This window comes from Indicator indicator, chromosome 4 (assembly GCF_027791375.1).
Source record: "Indicator indicator isolate 239-I01 chromosome 4, UM_Iind_1.1, whole genome shotgun sequence".
In the NCBI taxonomy this organism is placed as follows: domain Eukaryota; kingdom Metazoa; phylum Chordata; class Aves; order Piciformes; family Indicatoridae; genus Indicator; species Indicator indicator.
The window spans coordinates 4,921,259-4,941,011 of record NC_072013.1 but is presented as its reverse complement, the minus strand read 5'-3'; the positions used below and the strand labels follow the sequence as shown (position 1 = coordinate 4,941,011).

At 41.5% G+C, this 19,753-nt stretch overlaps 1 protein-coding gene across 1 annotated transcript in view; it reads left to right on the top strand.

The window, feature by feature from the left end:
* LOC128981421 (translation initiation factor IF-2-like) overlaps nt 1-19,663 on the top strand; it is a 38,393-nt gene extending 18,730 nt beyond the window's left edge. The window contains exon 3 of the mRNA XM_054400209.1: nt 19,116-19,663. Within this exon, the coding sequence (XP_054256184.1) occupies nt 19,116-19,663 (548 nt within the window). The remainder of the gene's footprint in view (nt 1-19,115) is intronic.
* The last annotated feature ends 90 nt before the right edge of the window (nt 19,664-19,753 follow it).

Here is a 19,753-nt window from a genome sequence, read left to right as displayed (position 1 = left end):
CTATAAAACATGATTATTCATGATAAGCATATTTCCAGTCTTCACAACAGAAGAAAAATTTGTATTTCCATTGTTCCTCTATTTTTGGCTTTTCAACAACAACAAAAAAAAAACCCACAAAACCAAAAACCAAACATTATGCCTTAATTAGTTTCACTACTCACAGAATCACAGAAAGGCAGGATTGAGAGGGATCTCATCTAATCCAACCTTCCTGCTAAAGCTGGTACGCCTAGATCAAGATACAGAGGATGCATCCAGGGTGGTTTTGGAAGTCTCCAGAGAGAGAGACTTCAAAACCCCTCTGGGCAGTCTGTTTCAAGGTTCCGTCACCCTCAAGGTAAAGAAATTTCACCTTAAATTCATGTGAAACCTCCTGTGTCCTAGATTGTGCCCATTGCCCCTTGTCCTGTCACTGGGCGCTACTGAAACGCGGCTGGCCCCATCCTCATGACCTCCACACTGTAGATTTTTACATGAATTGATAAGAATCCTTCTCAATCTCTACAGGCTAAACAGCCTCAGGGCTTTCAGCTTCTCCTTGTAAGAGAGATGCTCCACTCTCCTAATCATCTTGTTGCCTTTTGTTGAGCAGTCTCCAGTAGTTCCCTATCCCTATTGAACTGAGGACCCCAGAAATGGACACAGTACTCCAGAAGTAGCCTCACTAGGGCAGAGTATGGGGGGAGGAGAACCCCCCCCAGACCTACTGGTCACACTCAGAAGAGTGCTCCCCCAAGGACATCTTTGTCTTTTGTGCCACAAGAGGACACTGCTGCTGGTTCATGGTTAACTTGTTGCTCATGAGGGAAGTCAACCCCTAACCTGTATTGGTGCATGGGGTTATTCCTCCCCAGGTGCAGGACTATATATTTGCCCAACTCTCCAGCCTGCCCAAGTCTCACTGAATGGCAGCACAGTCTTCTGGTGTGTCAGCCACTCCTCTGAGTTTTGTATCATCAGCAAACTTGCTGAGAGTGTGCTCTGTTCCTTCATCCAGGCTACTGATGAGTATGTTGAACAAGGCTGGATCTAGTACTTATCCTTGGGGAACACCACTAGCTACAGGTCTCCAACTAGATGCTGCACTACTGATTACAACCCTCTGAGCTCTGTCGTTTGGTTCTTAACACACCTCACTGTCCACTCATCTAACCCACACTTCCTAAACCTACCTATGAGGATGTTATGGCAGACAGGGTCAAAAGCCCTGCTGAAGCTTCCTATCAGTTTCTTAATATGCATTAACTCAATGACAGTTGAAATTCACCTGGGAACTGAGAAAGAAGGAAACTAATATTCCTGTTTCCAGTCATGTGTAAGAGACAGAGGAAAAAAAGAACGACATCTACTAGTGCCAAAACGTGGCAAACTTAGGTCTAGGTCTTCCAGTCTATTCCCATACACATTCCAACACTATTTTCACCTGTTGATATCTTTCCTAATTTCATACAAAACTTTGCATCCTCCAGGATGTCCAAATAATAATAAAATGGCTGTATTCTAATATTTTCTTTAATGCAAACCCTAACATATTTCAGGTACTTTAACAAAATTGCAATACTTTATTAGAAATTTTTAAGAAACTTTTTTTTGCCAAAATTCAGCGTGCCAAATCCAAAAAACTCCCACATCTCTTAGCACCTCAGAATGCAGTACCCACTAAAATAACCAGACTAGTCTAAAGAGGCCTATTCAATTGATTTTATGAATGTATATGAAGAGAACTACAGGCAAGCCCCAGCCACGACATACAGATCCTGTATGTGCCAGCAGAGTTCCCTGACTGGTCCTCCAGACTGGTTCTGGCCTCATTACCTGCTAAGAATCATTGAGAAACTTACACAGATTTATCTCTGTGCCTGGATTACTCAGTGCACCTGTTGAAAATTTCTTTCCCTGAGAGAGTATCAAGTTTGAGAAAGATAACAGATCACAACCCCCATTTACAAGAACACTTTTTTTTTTTCTTACTAAAGCTGTTATTAATAACAATAAAATCAAGTATTTAATTTTAATAGCAGGTAACTACACAGAATGCATCCACTTCGCAGCTCACTCATAGGCATGTCAACACACTAGATTGGAGCAACAGCTTCAAGGCACACCCCAGCCATTTCACCAGAAGTGGGGGATTGTACTGATACAAGGGCTTCCGAGCAGGTGTTCAGAAAGCACTTCAGGAGTTCCTTTGTTTGAACTGGTGTGTGTATATACCTGCATATATACCTGCTTGCAGATAGCAGCCACCACTATCTCAGGTGTGGTGCGAGCCATGCATCTCACTCTTCATCCTGATATTTGCTGATGGCCATCAATAAATTAGGCTGACTAGCATACTAATATACCCATGCTTGTGGATTCAACAACATTACTAACCCCTGGAATTTATCAAGTTGTGGGAGACTTTGAGACACTACCTCTCAGCACACACTTTATCCCTCTCTGATTTGCTGTCTTCTGGTGTCTACTTCTACCCCTACATCCATAAATACCTGAAGAACCCATTCACACTCACACAGAAGGGGCATTTACAACACACATAGGAGATCTGATGCTTCTGGGGGAAAGCAGAGCTATTAGGCAGCACCATATGAACTGTAGTGCTATGTGCTCAAGAACACAAGGGGTGCCAACAGACTTGTGAAAATCAGAGTACAAGCTATAAATTGAATTGTTGACTGTAAAACAAATTAAATTGCTGAGTGTAAATATTTATTTAGGAAAACTACAAAGTTAAAACAAAGGTTAAGTCAATCAAGTGCCCTTTTTTTAAATTTTTGCATAGTATTTAAATAATTTATTAAAACCAAGTTCAAAATCAGACATTTAAAAACATTCTACAGAAACAACTCTGAAATAATACGAATTTTTGACCTATTTTGATCATTTATCAGAGATCACAGGCTAATTTTTCATCAGAATCAGCTTTGTAGCTTCTACATCAGCAGTGAAAAAAAACAATTGCCTGATTTTTCCCCTATGGGGAAAAAAAACACAGAAGGAAACAGAATAAATCATATTAATTTGCATAAAATCACAAATGACATTATTTGTGACTGTCATATGCTCATAAAATCCACCATTATTCAGCCAGCAAGTTCTTGGTCCTGCATCATGTTGAGCATTCAGCATCAAAGGAGAATGTGATGTTAGCTTGCACTCAGTAACAGCTACCAAACCACCTTACAAAAACTGCCCAATATTCTCACTCTCATTTTGCAGAGAAGAAACTGAAATACAAAAATAAGTTGTTTGATCTTGCTGGCAGAATCAGGATAAAGCTGCTTATATTTTACCATGGAAAAATACTAATTTTTTCTTTTCCTCTTTCCTTTCCCTTTTATATGGAGAACTAGAAAGTTGAGGCTGCATATTTATCAGCTCTCCTTTGACAGGAAAACTATTAACCCTTCACATATTCCCTTATCTGCAGTATCCCACTCATTCTAATTTTTTCCCAAACCAGTTCTTTGTGATAGAAACCCTCAATACTATTCTCTCCAAAGTAATGTCCCCTTTCTGGCTTCAGAGCTGTACTTACAATCTCCCAATTTTCTCTTAGTCCACTGCTTTGCATAACAAAAATAGTCACAACTGTAAGAAAAATAATTTCCAAAGTTTGGGTTTTATAATGAAGTCCTATATGAATTTAGCTCATATGTCTAAACACATTTTTGTTAATGTCTAGTGCATGTAGGAGACTCAAGAAGATGGTAAAAGTGACACAGCCTTGGATTGCCTTGAGGTCATATCTATTCAGAGATGAGCCATGAGATGCTCAGCTCCAAGTTGTCCATAAGCCATAGACCAAGCAGGGCAGTACTGCATCATTTAGAGAACCAAAACCTGAGCTGTGCCTTGAAATCCAACAAACAATATGCTCTTTACTCTCAATTCAAACCACTATTCAATTGCACAAGAAAATAAAACAAAGAGAAGCTGGAGAGTTTCAATGTTGGTTTCAGCCAACAATCTTGTGTATCCAAACATTCAAAAAATCAGCAAAAAAAAGGAGTATACCGAAGTGAAACTCACCCATGGATGGAATAAAGAAAGATAAGGACAAACTCCATTACATTGCCACGGATAAACATTCCAGACAGTATAATCCACTCAGGCACAGTCTTGCCCACAGTCATGCAAATCAGGGGATAAAAACCCCTAAGATTTGGGTTAGGGGTTGCCTTTGCACTGCTACATCTTGCCTGTATGGAGAGCCTTCCCTCTTGGTGAGGACACCAGACACCATCACTTGTGTGGAATTGAGAGTCCTTTCCTGGAGGGGTAAGTGAATATTTAGCATGCTGTAAGTTTGTATCCTTGGGTGATTATCTAACACACAGATAACGTTGGGTCGATGCTTTTGAGGTTGTTGTAGAATATTCTTGGTTTTAAGTTGTAATCATGCACATGTCCACCGTATCTGTGAAAACCTGTAGTAGTGGTGTATTAGATCTGTGAATGAAGTTCAAATTAATCTTTTGTTTGAGCATGGGAGTAAAACCTGTGAGTGAAGCTCAAATAAATCATTTGCTTAAACCTCACAGTCTATTCTCTTTTCATCACAAGTTCATAAAGGCCCCAAAACTTATGGAAGTCAATTAATAGGAGTCCCATGGCCCATTTTCACAGGACTACACCAAAATTTTTTCACAGAACCGAAACTAAGCAAAGGCTGACAGAGTAAGGGATTGAGAGTAGCTGAGCAGGACTCAAGGGTTCTGGTGAATGAAAAACTGGACATGAGCCAGCAATGTGCATTTGCAGCCTAGAAAGCCAACTGCATCCTGGGCTGCATCAAAAGAAGCATGGCCAGCAGGTGAGGGGAAGGGATTCATCTCCTTTACTCTGCTCTGCTGAGACCCCACCTGGAGTACTGCATCCATCTCTGGAGTCCTCAGCACAAGAAATACATGAACCTGTTGAAGCATGCCAAAAGGAGGACCACAAAATGATCAGAAGAATAGAACACCTCACCTATTAGGAAAAGCTGAGTAGCGTTGTTCAGCCTGGAGAACAGAAGGTTCTGAGGAGATCATATTGTGACCTTTCAGTACAAGAAAGATGGGAACAAACATTTTAGTAGAACCTGTAGTGACAGGACAAGGGGTAATGTATTTAAACTAAAAGAGGATAGATTCAGACTACTTATACAGAAAAAATACAATGAGGGTGGTGAAACACTGGAATGTGTTGACCAGAGAGGTAGTAGATGCCCCATCCCTGAAAACAATCAAGGTCAGATTAGATGGGGCTCTGAGCAACCTGATCTAGTTAAAGATGTCCCTGATCACTGCAGGAGAGGTTGGCCTAGATGACCTGTAAAGGTCCCTTCCAACCCAAACTACGCTATGAATCTATATTGCAAGTGTTCTCTCTAGTCTGAGAGCCTTCTAATGATACAAGATTGTTAAGGGCACACTAGAGGGCTTTCCAGAAGAGAGACTCAATCTTTGCTTCAGACTTCTGTGGCTTTTGGTGGATTGCATGCAACTGGTGCATACCTGGAACCACAGCTTTTGGTTCCATTTTTATTAAAGGATTTCATATGTGGTTAAGGCACACAGGAATCATCCCATAAGATGAACCAGTATGCAATAACTGGAGGACAACCAGATCTGCTTTAAAAGCACACTACTGCTCAGAAACAAAGCAGATTAAAGTAGATGCTGTCAATGTTTGTTTAAGACCACTTTCTCTATCTTTACAATAGTCTGCAGATCAAGTCTCAACTAGAAAGAATATCCACCTTTGAAAAACTTTGAAGCTATAGTCCCATAGCAAAAGCCAGGTCACAAATATCAGGGGCAAGGAACTTGTGAGAGTTCACAGTGTTCTTCCTAGGACATCTGCCTGGAAAACAGGCTTCAAGAGATCAAGTGACCGCTGCATGACCTTCCAGGAAATGTTGCTTTCCCTTTGAAATGCCTTGTCTGCCATGGGAATCTCATTCACAATACTGGCAATTGTCTGTTCTTTAAAAAAAAAAAAAAAAAAAAAAAAAAACAAGTTTTTGCAGAAGGAAGGTTACAAAATAAAACCAAAACAAACAAAAATTACAATCAGAACCACCAAGGAATATTACCCTGTTAGCTCTGTCTATGCTACATGGACACCAATGAGGAATTTTAATATTATCTATGCAACATGGAACGTGCTCAAGCAGCAATGTATGTCCTGTACATTAAAAACTGCTCAAAGCAAGGGATGCTTCCTTTTTCATTTTTCATATTTTCATATTCATATTTCCCTGTGTCACTTTATAAAACCAAACCCTAGAAAGACTGTATTTAAAAATATGCATAAACGTGACACTTAATGGAATTTGAAATATTTTATATTTATTTTATTGCCACACAAAATTTATTTTTATGCTAATACAAATGTAAAAATGTACTTCTTTTTCTGTGTGACTAAGAAATTAAGATTTTATTTGTTGAAAGCCCGGGGACTGAAAGTGTCTCAAAATTCAACACACAAGGATTCAACACCAAGCAACACAACTGTGTCACAGGAAAAACAAAGCTGAACAAATACTGCAAGTGCAGAGTTTCTGGCAGGAGGATAACACAGCAGATGGAGCAGTTGCCCTAAGTCAGCTTTTTCCTTCCAGCATGAGCATTGCTGTAGCTGCAAATTATTCTGAGTCTGTAGACCACTGTAGTAGTTTTTGTTAAACTAAACATGATAGCTGAAAGAAAAGCCCTCAAAACCAGAAATCTTTTCCAAGTACAGCTGAGTACATACTGAGAACAAGAACTCTCCATTTACATCCAAGAGAAAAAGCAGCTGGTACCTGTGAAGGGGGAACATTGTGTGTTTCTGTTAAGGAAGAGAGAGAGAAATCATGGTGTGCAACAGTGAGAGTTTATGGGATGGCAGATTGTGATTCACTATAAAAACAGTATCTTTGCTGAGCCCACAATTTCAGATCCTAAGATCACCTATAGAAAGTGCCTTGATAAGAAGAGACGAGAGATTGGGGTGAACCAAATGTGTATGAGTTTGTTCTTCACTAGCGGTCTGGGAGAGTTTATTCTGGTATGCAGCCATTGCTTAGTTTGACCTATCAAGTTTCCAGGACATCATTTGGTGTAAAGGATGAACCCTCGAGGTTACATTCTTGGCAGTGAAACTGCAGCAGCTGGGACACGGAAGATCAGCTCTGGGGAGTATTATTTTTGAGACAGGAAAATGCTCCAATACAGAAAGCGTGCTGCAAATTTCATAGCACACAGAACTTGCAGGAGAAAATGCACCACATGCTTTACACAATTAGGGTGAATACAACACAAAACTGTTGTAGCTCTCATTATTCCCATATAAATATGGTGAAATTAGCAGTAAAATGAGAGGAGGTGGACATATTAAATTATTTCATACCAGGATCTGAAAGCAACACTTGTCCTCATTACAATTTTTAAATCTTTACTTCTCAAAAAAAAAAAAAAGCGAATTTCTGTTTGCAGTCTTCTTATTCAATATAATAAAATCAATCATTTCAGCCTTCTCTTCATTATCCAGTCAAATCAGCTACTTAAGGACTTAAAACTGAGAAAATTATCTTTGTCCAGCATTGGTCCCAAGAAGAGCTATTTTGGTCATCTATGAAATAATTAATTCCTCAGCTTATGTCTAAAACCCATATCTGGATTATTTTCAATAAACCAAGAAAACTCAATCTATAATTAAGTTGCCAGAAGTCAAGAACAGTAACATACAAGAACCAGCTTTATCATAACCCCCCCTGCTGAAGGTAACCTCCACCATTTTTAGAGGCCAGTGAGCTGTCAGATGCTGCCTGTATCACCTTCCTTTAAAGACCCATTGCAACCCAAAGGACCAGAAACTCCACATGCAACTTGTGGGGATCTAGCCCTTAGTAACTGCTGGGTTTAGGCCAAGAAAAAGCTAGACATCCATGGGGATGGCTGTCAATTGGCCAGTCTCCATCCACAAACACAGCAAGCTGCTGCAACTCAACCCACAAAAGTTCTTGGAATCTGCTTGCTACAGCTTTAAAAAAGGTCAAATAGAAGGTGCTCAAAAAAATAGTTACGCTGTGATAGCTCTGGCTGCTTTAATTGGGCAGCTAACTCTGCCTTTTGACAGACAGCTGGGAAATGCAGCTAGTGAGAGACTGATTTGTATCCACATATAAGCACTTATGTTTCATGCAAGCACATTAATTCTACAACAAGAATTTAGGGGATGGAGCAGCTGCTTTATGAGGAGAGATTTCCCTCTGCACTTTGGAGACATGCAGGCTGAGTGGGATACAACTAAGGATTATAAAATCATGAAGGCGGTGGAGAAAATGAGAGCATGACTATTACTCACCAAATCTTGCAATACTAGAAGTATGGACACTCATTCAAACTACATGCAAGATAGGTTTAAGATGACAAAAGCAATAACTTTCCTTTACAAACACAGCAAGTAGTAAATTTCTGCTCACATGTGACTGAGGAGACCAATATAGTATTGCCTGCTGTTACAGTCCAAGGAAGAAATACCAGCCTAGGTGGGCCATAGATTTGACCCAGTAAGGTATTTGTTAAGCTTTCCCCAGCCATGAAGCCATGGCTGGGGAAACATCATTGACACTATAGGCCTAAGAGGCCTGATGCATTGCAGGAAAAGGAGCTACTGTGGCTTCACCTGTAATCTCTGTGATATCACATACCACACTTGAAAACTGTGTGCAGAAGTTAAAATGAAATAGGTATACATTCTGAAGAAGTTCTGCCACATGTTACAGCATTGAAGCTAAATTCAGCGTGGTTTCTGTCTTATCCCAGTACATGTAACTCCTGAAGTTTTGGGAAAATTGCTGTTCTCCCTTACATGCAGCTCCTGTCCATAACACTCCCCATTCCAGAGGAACTCAACGACATCTCTAGGCTTTGTCCCTGTTCTAGTATAAGCTTCTCTGCAAAACTTGCACCAAATGACCTCACCTTATAGCTTCATAAAGGAGGCATCTAACAATGGCAAGCCTGTTCCATTCACACAGTATGACAGCAGAGATTTTTAAAGGAAAAATCTGTCATTTGCTACCATTCAAAACCAGGCTGACTTCCTCTGAGCACAATAGATATCACCTATTTCCTTCCTTTTCCTTTCACACCCCACAGCTGTGATGGATATGTCACTAATGCACACAGCACATTACCACAGCCCCCTTTATATTTCTATCTCCATTTCTGCACCTCTGAAAAACTGAAAGGAAACAAAGTTGGCCAGTTTCATCTGGATGTATCCAAGCCCAATTCAAGACTCATGAGACCAGGCAGACTGGCACAGCTACTGCTCATCTTAGGTACTAAACGCCACCTCTTTTCCCAGAATTTTCCACAGCAACATATGTATTTATATACCATAAATCCCAAAAGCCTTCTGGAGCACAGAGTTTGCCATATTACTTTAATTATTGGCTCAACTAGTCTAAACTCAACCATTCATACTATAGTGGAGAGGCAGAAGGATTTCTGAATACACTTATGACTTCCTAGGAATCCAGAGAAGAGAGAGATTGATCTAACTTCAGTGGAGCTCACTCCTTTCTCAAATGTGAGGAAATGTTTGTTTCCATTCTCTCTGAAGCCTGCCAGGCCAACGGGAAAGCACATTTTTCATGACTGAGACTTGAAAAGTAGAACCATACAGTAGCTCCTTTCTTAGCCTTTCAAATTTAACCTGAAAACATACTGTTGTATAACACAAGAAGCTAAGCAGTGACACTAAAAAGTGACAGAAATTTCATCTAGCTCCTGCTTCAATGGGAACTAGACAGCTGGGATTTGTCCATAAGTATTTGATAGCAAGATCACTTACACTGGTCTGCACTAGCAGCCTAGAAAATGAGCCCTCGGAAATAACAACAGGAAAGAACCTATTAAAACCACACATTTCCTCCATTGGGCATCATACCAGTGTAATCCATTCTGTACTTGGACAGAATCCGCTCAACAAAATTGCCTGAGCTAGCAGAGGCCTAGGCTGTGTGATAGAAGTCAAGTCTGAGACTAGAATCCTTCCCAGTGGACGTGAACATTGTAAACTCCTCTAACACCAAGAGCAATGAATGAGAAAGACAGGTTCTCCACATAAGAAAACAGTGATTTTCAAATAATTTTTCCTCACAATTAAGCTATTCAGGAGATTGTCACCCTCCGACACCCTAAAAAGAAAACAATAAATCACATGTTCCTAAAGTCATTCTGGATGTGGGAAAGGGATAGTCACATACAAATATTCCTAAAAACAAACAATGAAATAAAAAACAAAAACAGAAAGACCTTAAAATATGTTGAGAGTAACTAAGCCTTGTAATCAGATTTCAAACTCAGTCCTTGGAATCAGTCATCAAGCAAGAAAGTTCCTGCTTACCAGCTGATGGTTCTCTAAACTTCAAGTTTTATAAATTCTAAGTGAATCTCAGGCCATTTATTAGGAAATGCTTTACTTTTAATTGTCCTGAGGAAAAAATAATAAATTATGCACATTTTCATTAGTAACCACTAGATGTCAGTCCTTCCATTTCGTTCTCATGACCCAAACCCTGCCTCTCAAGTCTGCAGTAACAAATTCTCTTCTCTGTACAAATAAATGGCACTGTGTGGCATCAAGTAAATTCAATCGGGTACCTACCAAAAATGTAATGCAAAAGTATCTTTACTAGGAGATGAGTAGATTTCAGCAAACTAGGGTAATAGTAAAAGAACTGCACAGTAAAATTACTAAAGGATAGGGTTGGATATGTTGTAATTTGGCTGGGATTCTCTTCAGAATACTTCCTGTGCATTGTTTTCTTGTCCTTACTTGGCATCCTAGTGTGTCAGCTTTCCTCTAAACAAGGAGACATATACAGGAAAGAAGCCAAGAGGAAGAACTGAGATATTGGTAAAGCAAAGCTGTATTCTAGATCACTTTCATATTAGGAAGTGCATTTTCTTTTTTTTTTTTTTAGGGACTCTATTTTTTTTTCTGGCAAATAGAATCACAGAATCACAGAATGTTAAGAGCTGGAAGGGACCTCAAAAGATCATCTAGTCCAACCCCCCTGCCAGAGCAGGATCACCTATACCAAATTACACAGGAACACATTGAGGCAGGTTTTGAATATCTCCAGATTGGAGAAAAAAGCCAAGAATAAAGGTCCCATTTATAAATCACCTTGCTTGAGCATCTCCAGCTTGAATCGTTAAATCTATGGCCCTGCATCAACCTGGTTATATTTAGGTCTTCAAATCTCAGTATTTTTTTAAACAAATAGGAAGTGCACAGACACTCTTGAACTCAAGCAAAGTGCAAACTCAGACACTAGTGCAGCTTCTCTGGTCCTTTCCTTATGCAGAGTGTAACTCCAGAGTTTGCAGAGGCTTAGTTTGGAGAAGGAAATGCTCCCAACTCCTACAACACTTTCTGAAAAATTTTGTTCTCTTCATAGGCTTTTCCACTTTTCAGTCAGAGAACTGTTCCCTCCTCATAAGAAACAAAACTGCTTTTGGAGTTTTTCAGCCATTCTCTACATTTAGTGTTGATGTAACTGCTAAGGCAAAAAGTGGGATTTGGCATCAGGAACACTGACTTACCACTGTAGTGGTAAGTACCAACATACCAGTTTCCTCATACTTCCCTTGCTTTCAAAGACAGGATGGAACACTACTGGCTAATGCACTGTGTAAACAAGAAAATGCTTCCACACTGCAGGGCACAAAAAATAACACCATCTTCACACTGTTGTCAGCTATCAAGTTTGGCGCAATGGGACCATGAATTAGTAATGGGGCGGGGGGGACAGGGGGTGGAATGAAGAACCAGGTTAACACTGACAAAAAGAATGCACCATTTCTTAACAGAGATAAGCCCCCTTTTCAAAAAATAAACATTAACATTGTTCTAATAATTCTTGTCATTCTATGATATAATAGGGCAGATTGATGCATTCCTGCTCTAGCTTCAATAAAGAAAAGCAAGATGGAAGTCTGATCCATCAAAATTTTATTTGCATTTCCAATAGTGAAAAAACAAACTAAGCATTTTCTTACCATAACTAATCTCATTCCAACTAATTCTTTTCAACTCCCTCAAAGCAATGCTGTTATAGGAATTAACCCACTTTCAAAAGAAAAATATATAAAAAGTCTTTCCAGATGCACAGAAATTTTATTCACTTACAATTTATGTAGCCTAGAAATTAAGAAGTTTGGCTTGCTGCTTAGGAGAAAATTCACATTAAGTTCCTGCTTAGCCAGTGTCTTCCTGTGCAGTCTTGGATAAGTCATTCAGGACAAGTTTACACCTCACTGCAGAGAATGATGCAGAGCTTTCTGAGCTACAAGTTCCCAGGCCAGGAATCACTCATAACACAGCACTGCTATACCAGTACAAAGCAAAGTCAGCACTGGTACACTCAGATACCGTTGCATGGAGGTGGTTCTAAAACATTGACATGCCTCACTCCACTGAGCATACTGCTTGAGATCAGTGATCACACAGCCTGCTCAGGTGTCTTTTCACTTACAGTGAAAGCACACGCTGAAGTTGATCTCATTTCTCCACTTGCAGAACAGGAAGAGTAGTACTTTCATGTTTTGTAAGGATTCTGCAGGCATACAAACAAGAAAATTTGGGATGCAACAGAGTACCAGAAAGGCGGGAATGCAGTACAAATCTCTAAAACCCATGCAGCACTTGAAAGTTTCTTTGCTGCAATAACTTTATCCCAGGCTTCAGGGGAAAAAGCAACACCTGTTACCACTAAATGACAAACCTAAAAGTGGAAACATTAAGGACCAACCTATGAACAGAAAACCTGCTCAAGACTAATTTGACTAAAGAAAAAAAAAATCTTGAGGAAATGCCTTTCCTTGAGAAATGTGGTGAGAAATGCCAGTTTATTGAAATTTCTTGAAGAAAAATAAGTTTCTGCTAAGAAAGATTACTCATGATTTTCTGATCAAACCAAAAGAGGCATCAATTCCATACTGTACTGATAAGACAGACTTCAGTTCAAACCACATGCATGACAACACATGGCACAGGAAGCTGAACATAAAGCTCCACTTAAGCTCCTGAGGTGGCTAGTTTGGAAGTAGTGTCATTTGTATATATAACTGAATGCTCATTATATTAGAATGGCTCACATTGTAGCCCAAGGCCAACACACCTGTTTGGATGAGAGAAATTCATGTTTAAATCTCTATTTCACATAAAGCATCACTGAGATTTGAAAGCAGTTCTTCCTAAAACCTAAGTAAATACCCTGTGTGTTGGTATATTCATTATTTTGGTTTCTGTTAAATCTTTTGGAAGCCTCTGTTACATAGCAGTGTAGAACAGGAAAAAGGAGCCTGTTTCCTCACCAACTATAGGAAGAAAAAATCAGACAGACAGAAAGGAAATTAGAAATTTTATGACAGAAGAACCTTCTAGCTTTATCCAAAAGATCACTGGAGAAAATAATAAACTTTTAATCAGTTACATTTAATTTCAATTTATCTTCCACAATTTTGGGGGGGCAGGGGTGGTGGTTTGTTTGTTTTGTTGTGTCGGCTTTTTTTTTTTTTTTTTGTTTTTTTGTTTTTTTGTTTTTGTTGGTTTTGGCTTTTGCTTGTACAATTTCAGGTTTTAGCTGAGCTATGTTTATTTAGCACTCACATAGAAAAAAGCTCTGTTAACTCTTTAGCAACTACTAAAACTGGAGTTTTTCACTCTCTTTAGAAAATAAAGCCCCTAATAGGTTAATTAGAATACATTATTCCTGTTAGCTGTTCGACTTCCTTTCACTGAAGTTTGATATGAAACCAGTCTTTCTCTGAAGGAGACATCTGAACTTCAGAAAGCATTTCTGCCTCCAGTTATTTCACTTGTCATCCAAGTATCATTTTTGTGTTCTCTATTTGGAGGCATAAATCTTCAGATGCCAATTCTGCACACAACCCAAAACTGTAGCTTTTGGTCTCACACACAACGGGCTTTTCTTTTCTTTCCCAATCCTGAAACTCCATGCCTAACCCCTTTCCAAGTCTCTTTAATCAAGTAGAGTTACTAAGAATAATTTAGAAACTCCAAATGAAACAGTTCAGTTGTAAAGTTCTGATCACCATCTGTAGTCCTCTCCTCATTCCAGAAAGTCCTAACTTTTCAGCCTTTTTGAGTCCAGTGCATGGATCTCCACATGTTGGATGATACAAGTCAGGTGTATCAACCACATGACAGACAGGAGAGAGAATGACACACCACAATATGATAACTCAGTAGGCCAGTGATAAAGGAAGAAAAAAGCAGAAGCTGGACCTAAGTTTCCTTTGTCTTAGATCTGACATATACAGGAAAAATAATTAGTATAACTGCACCTGAACAGGAAAATGTGTGGCATCACTCTATCATAAGTGTCTAACACCATTCTTAGCTGCCCATACAATAGGGTTATTCTGGCACTGCAATGCCAATTAATCTCTCAGACAGACTAAAGGTCACATCAGTTGGTTTTGCAATCGAATAACAGAAGCTTTGTTGTTATCTTCAGAGATAGCCTTGATTAGAACCAAAGCAGGAGTAGAATTAGGGGCAAAGGTAAAATTCCTGGTCTGTACAAAGATCTACAGCAGCATGTGCACACTGCTCAGTAGCATACTGAACTCAACAGTTTTCTGCACACCAGAGAATTTCATTGCACATAAAGACATTTGTATGAACAGGTTACAGGCAATACAGTTGCTGTATTACAGCTTACAGCTGGAGAAAAACAAACAGATAAACACCACACAAATTAAAAACTCAAAAGATGAACTTCAACCATCTATCTCAAATTGAAAGCAACTGAACAAACAAACAAACATAGTCTAACACTTGAAAAGGGTAGTTCACTTAATGTGTAGAAAACTTCCATTAAGCCACTCTGCTCTGATGTTCTACCCTGACATGCACTCTTTCTCCCATTTAAGTGCAGTAACTTGAATCCAAGAGGCTGTTTGTATGAGCAAGGGTCATTCCTGACAATGACTTGACCTTGCCATCTAGAGAGCCCTTCAAATTTGGAAAACCTCCCCACTTCCTGTGCCAAATACATTTGGCCACTGATTTTTCAGGCAAAAAAAAAAAGAAAGGGCCATCAGGGATTTTAATAGATCATATATGTTCTTCCTGATAGGATTAAGATGGGTAGTGCCTTTACAAAATGAAAGAAAGAACCAGACAATTCACCTTATCTATGCGTATCACAAATAGCAGCCTCTGCTAAGGGCCTTATCTGGGGTCTTGCTGTAAATCAGTGTGGGGGACTGTCTGAAGAGAACAGACACTGAACACAACCTGAACTTCTGAACTTTTAGGATAGAGCACAGGCTTAACAGACTGATGAATATTAACTTCTCCACCCAGAGAAGTGAAGAACCTAATTCAAATGAACATACAATGTATGATGGAGGGGGGTTACATGTGAAGGGGTACACGTAGTAGGCATATTGGGAAGACTGTAAATCCTGAGTACGTTAGCCAACAGGGAAAGGGAGAGGGAAATTTGAGTCTGGGAATTTAGGATAAAAGGGAAGCTGCACCTTCCAGCAATTTGAGAGGCCCCACAGAGAATTGTCCTGTGGACTCTCCCTTTATTCAAATAAAGTTTCACAAGACTCCTGTCTTTCTTGTGAACAGGAACTTCTAGATCGGATTAACTTTTCCTTACATTCCCTTCCTCCCAAAAGCAGGATCAGCTCTAACTAAATCATAAAATCATTTAGGTTGGGAAAAAACCTTAAGATTATCAAGTCCCACTGTAATAATTCCTGACTGATGGCTGATAAACAATGCTGATGAAGTAGATGGGCTCTACATTTTGCTGAGGCCATTTTTTCCTGTCCATCAGCATCCTTTTGAAAAGTCATGACCTGGTGCCCTGAGCCAACACAGGCCAGTGGGAGAGGTCATACTAAGATTCAAAAATTCCCTTGGAGCAAATTAAAGCAAACCAAGACCAAAGGGCTGATAAGTTAGGTTTATTAGAGCCAGTGAAACCTCTCAGTAATGGAACAGAGCAAAAGGAAAACAGGAAGAAAAAGGAGAGGGAAAAAGAGAGAGAGTGTTAAGCCAGAGAAAAAGAAAGATATCACCACTTCTTGGATCGAGACTCCAAGTCCTTCAGTGGTGGTATACATCCCATCAGGGTCTTCTCTGGTAGATGCAATATATGGACCCCAGAAGTTGTGTTCCTTTTATACCCCCTTTGATGCCTTCTCCAAATCACAGAGAGGTGTGCACCAGACCTCTGTAGTACAATGCTTGTCAGTTACACATGGTTTTAAAGCAGGAATTCCTGTCTCTGCAGAAACAATCTCTTTTCATTCTTAAAACAGAAGCCATTCTCCAGAGCTGCTAAGGCCATCACCCTGTCTTATTCGAGACCAGGTATGTCACACCTTGAGACAATAGATTCCTAAAGGGCTATAAGCCCTGCACTGCCATACACATTTTGTTGAGACAGAGAATTGGGCTACCTCGGTGTCCTAGCCACAATAATCTCCTTCCAGAAAGTAGAATCAGTGATTAATGTCCATTACACAGCTTGTGCCACAGATAACATTTGCAGACAAGGAAACACTAGCTGTGCAGAAGAGGCAGCCAAATCTCTGTCCTCTGCTGTCACCTCCATTATGTTCAGTCCCCCCTGCAGAGACTGGCTCACTCAGCATGGCTGTATTCTATTCCTTCCCAGCTAAACAAAGTATTACGACCTTAAAAATACTGATCCCTTTCTATTGCCACATTATTTAAAGTCATAGCCAGAAGGAAGGAACACTGCCTGACAATTGACTAACATAAACTGAAGCAAAAATCCTCTGACAAGCCTTATTTTGAAGCCTGATGATCATCATCTGATACACTTCCTCCAACTGAGATCTGAGAACATATTTTAAGGCATTAAAGATACAAGGATTGTATGTTACTTCTACTGTAACACTTGATTTTTAGAAAAGAATAATTCTTAATGCACCAAAACTGCCAACTAATCTTTACAAAACCTCTGGCTGCAAGTCATGGTTATTAGAATTTCCCTCTTACAGATAGAAAAGCTGAGGTATAGAAGGCAACGTGAACTACCAGCCATGAATTAGTGCAGGACCTCAAAAATAAAAGCCAGCATCCTTGCTTCTATGGATAGCTGCACTTAGTTTCAGCCAGGGGAGGCAAAACAGCTCTAAAAGAAGCATTTAAAGCCCTCAGTGCTGTTACTGGAAATGTATCTGCCACTCAACCAAAATGCAGATGATGGCCCCCAGTATGCCTATGCACCACCTGGCCTACTTCAAATCCTGTGTTTGTAGAGGAACTAGGGACCACTGGGAAAGAAGGGACTAAGAACAGGAGAGGGTATGAACTGTTCTTAGAAAATGTGTCCAGTCAGAGGCTGCAGAGTGATTCCTGTCACAGACTGTGCTGCTTTTTCAGATACAAGTCAGTTTCTTCCAATCTGCGCTTGCTCACAAATAAAAGGCAAAGACAGCCATAAAACCACTGAAAACCTTAGTGAAATGATAAATCGGCACTGCTCCAGGTCCTCATTCCAGAGAAAATCCTTATTCAGTAAAGAAGTACATGTTTAAGTATTACAGAAGTTAATGTAGGTTGCACGAAGCAGCACTGGTTATTTGTTTGGAAGGCAGAAACAGGGATACGCATTCAGTTTAAATTTCCTGAAAGGAAATCAACCTTCAAGCAATTTGGGCAATGCTGAGTTCAACAGAGATGTTATATTCAAGTATTTTGCCCTCAGAAATTATTTTATGTGAGCATTTGTTCAGAGAGCATTACAGAAGGGACATTTCTTTCTGAAATCCTCTGCCAGGCTCCCTAAACGGAGTTCCCAGTTCTCAGGACACATCAAATCCCATAGCAACCAGATCGACAATTTATTCCCTCATTCCCCACACTGATGCTGAACAACAGCCGTTTGTTTGTAGTGCTAAATGCAAGCGTTTCAAGAAGTCCTTCAGTAGGCTCTTCAACAGCTGACATGTTACTTTGTACCCATTTGTTTTAGCTTGTGTTTAAATTACAGAAGGCTTTACTCTTATGCTAGAGCTTTCAAAATGGATTCATATTACATGGTGACAAGAAAACAATCAGCAGTTTTCTCCATGGTATGACAAAGTCTGGCTTTTATGGATGAAGACACAACCATTGCACCAGGAACACAAGAGAGAACAGGCCTCCCACACCTCCTGCATTGTGTAGAGAACCTCCCATCAAAGCTGTGTACCTCAAAATACTATAAGAGGTCTAAAACAGAGAACTAGACCATGAATCAGAGCAAAGCACCCAGTATTTCCCCTGTGATGATCCTCCAGGACTTCTATCAAGGTGCATTTTGTTTCTTTCCAGGCATAAAAGCCTTGCTGGGCCTCTCTTGTGAGAGACATATTACCTGTGGCAGTGCAGTTCCCATCTGGGGAGAGTCTATCAAGTGTCACAGGATGTTAGGGGTTGGAAGGCATCAAGGTCAACCCCCCTGCCAGAGCAGGGCCACAGAATCTAGCTCAGGTCGCACAGGAATGCATCTACATGGGTCTTGAAAGTCTCCAGAGGAGACTCCACACACTCCCTGGGCATCCTGTTCCAATGCTCTGTGACGCTCACAGTGAAGGAGTTCCCCCGATGTTGAGGTGGAACTTCATGTGCTATAGCTTTTATCCATTACCCTTAGTCCTGTCACAGGATGCAATAGAGAAGAGCCTGTCCCCTCCTCCTTGATACCCAGCCCTAAGATATTTATAAAAATTTATCGAATCCCCTCTCAGTCTCCTCTTCTCCAGACGAAACAGCCCCAGGGCTCTCAGCCTCTCCTCATAGGGCAGTGCTCCAGTCCCTGAGTCATCCTGGTAGCCCTCCACTGGACTGTCTCCAGCAGATCCCTGTCCCTCTTAACCTGGAGAGCCCAAAACTGGACACAATATTCCAGGTGACGTCCTACCAGGACAGAGTAAAGGGGGAAGAGAACCCCCGTCAAAACAGGCTCCACTACTTACTGCTTTCTACCTGATAATTTTATCCCACCTGCTCTGTCCATCAAAGCTTCCTCTACGTGGAAACACACTCCACTTAAGCAGGGCTCTACCGCCCAGCAGGCCACCCGCCTGGCCGCGCCGCGCTCACGCCGAGGCGACAGCAACACACCACCGCCAGCTGCCCCTCACGGCGACCGTTAAACGGCCGCCTCGTGGCCCCGCCTCGCGCGGCCCCGCCTCCCTTCAGGCGCTCGCTCGCGCCCTGCCCCCCTTATCACCCGGCCGCAGCCGCCTTATCGCCCGTGGGCAGAGACACCTCCGCCTGCCCGCCCCGGCCCCTCGCCAGTGGCAGGCCGGCTCCGGGCGTCGGCAGTGGAGGCACGGCAGTGGGCGCCCGCCACGACCCGCGGGACCCCGTACCGCCCGGCACGGGGCGGAGCAGAGCGGAGGAGAGCGGCGCCCAGCCCAGCCTGGCACCGCCCCACGCGGGGGCTTTGTTACCCCGCATGCAGCATCTGCTGGGCAGGCGGCGATCGCTGCGCGCCCCCCCGCCCCGTGCAGCGCTTGGGAGGCGGCGCGGCGGGGGCGCCCCGGCGGCGGGCCCGCCCCGCGCGGTGCCCGCCGGCGCCTCCCCTGCCGCGGCGGCCTGATGCGGCACCCGGCACCGCCCCGCCTGGCTTTTTCCCCCTTTTTCCCCGAAATCCCTCCGTCTTGATATCTCTGAGGGCGAGGCGGGGGCG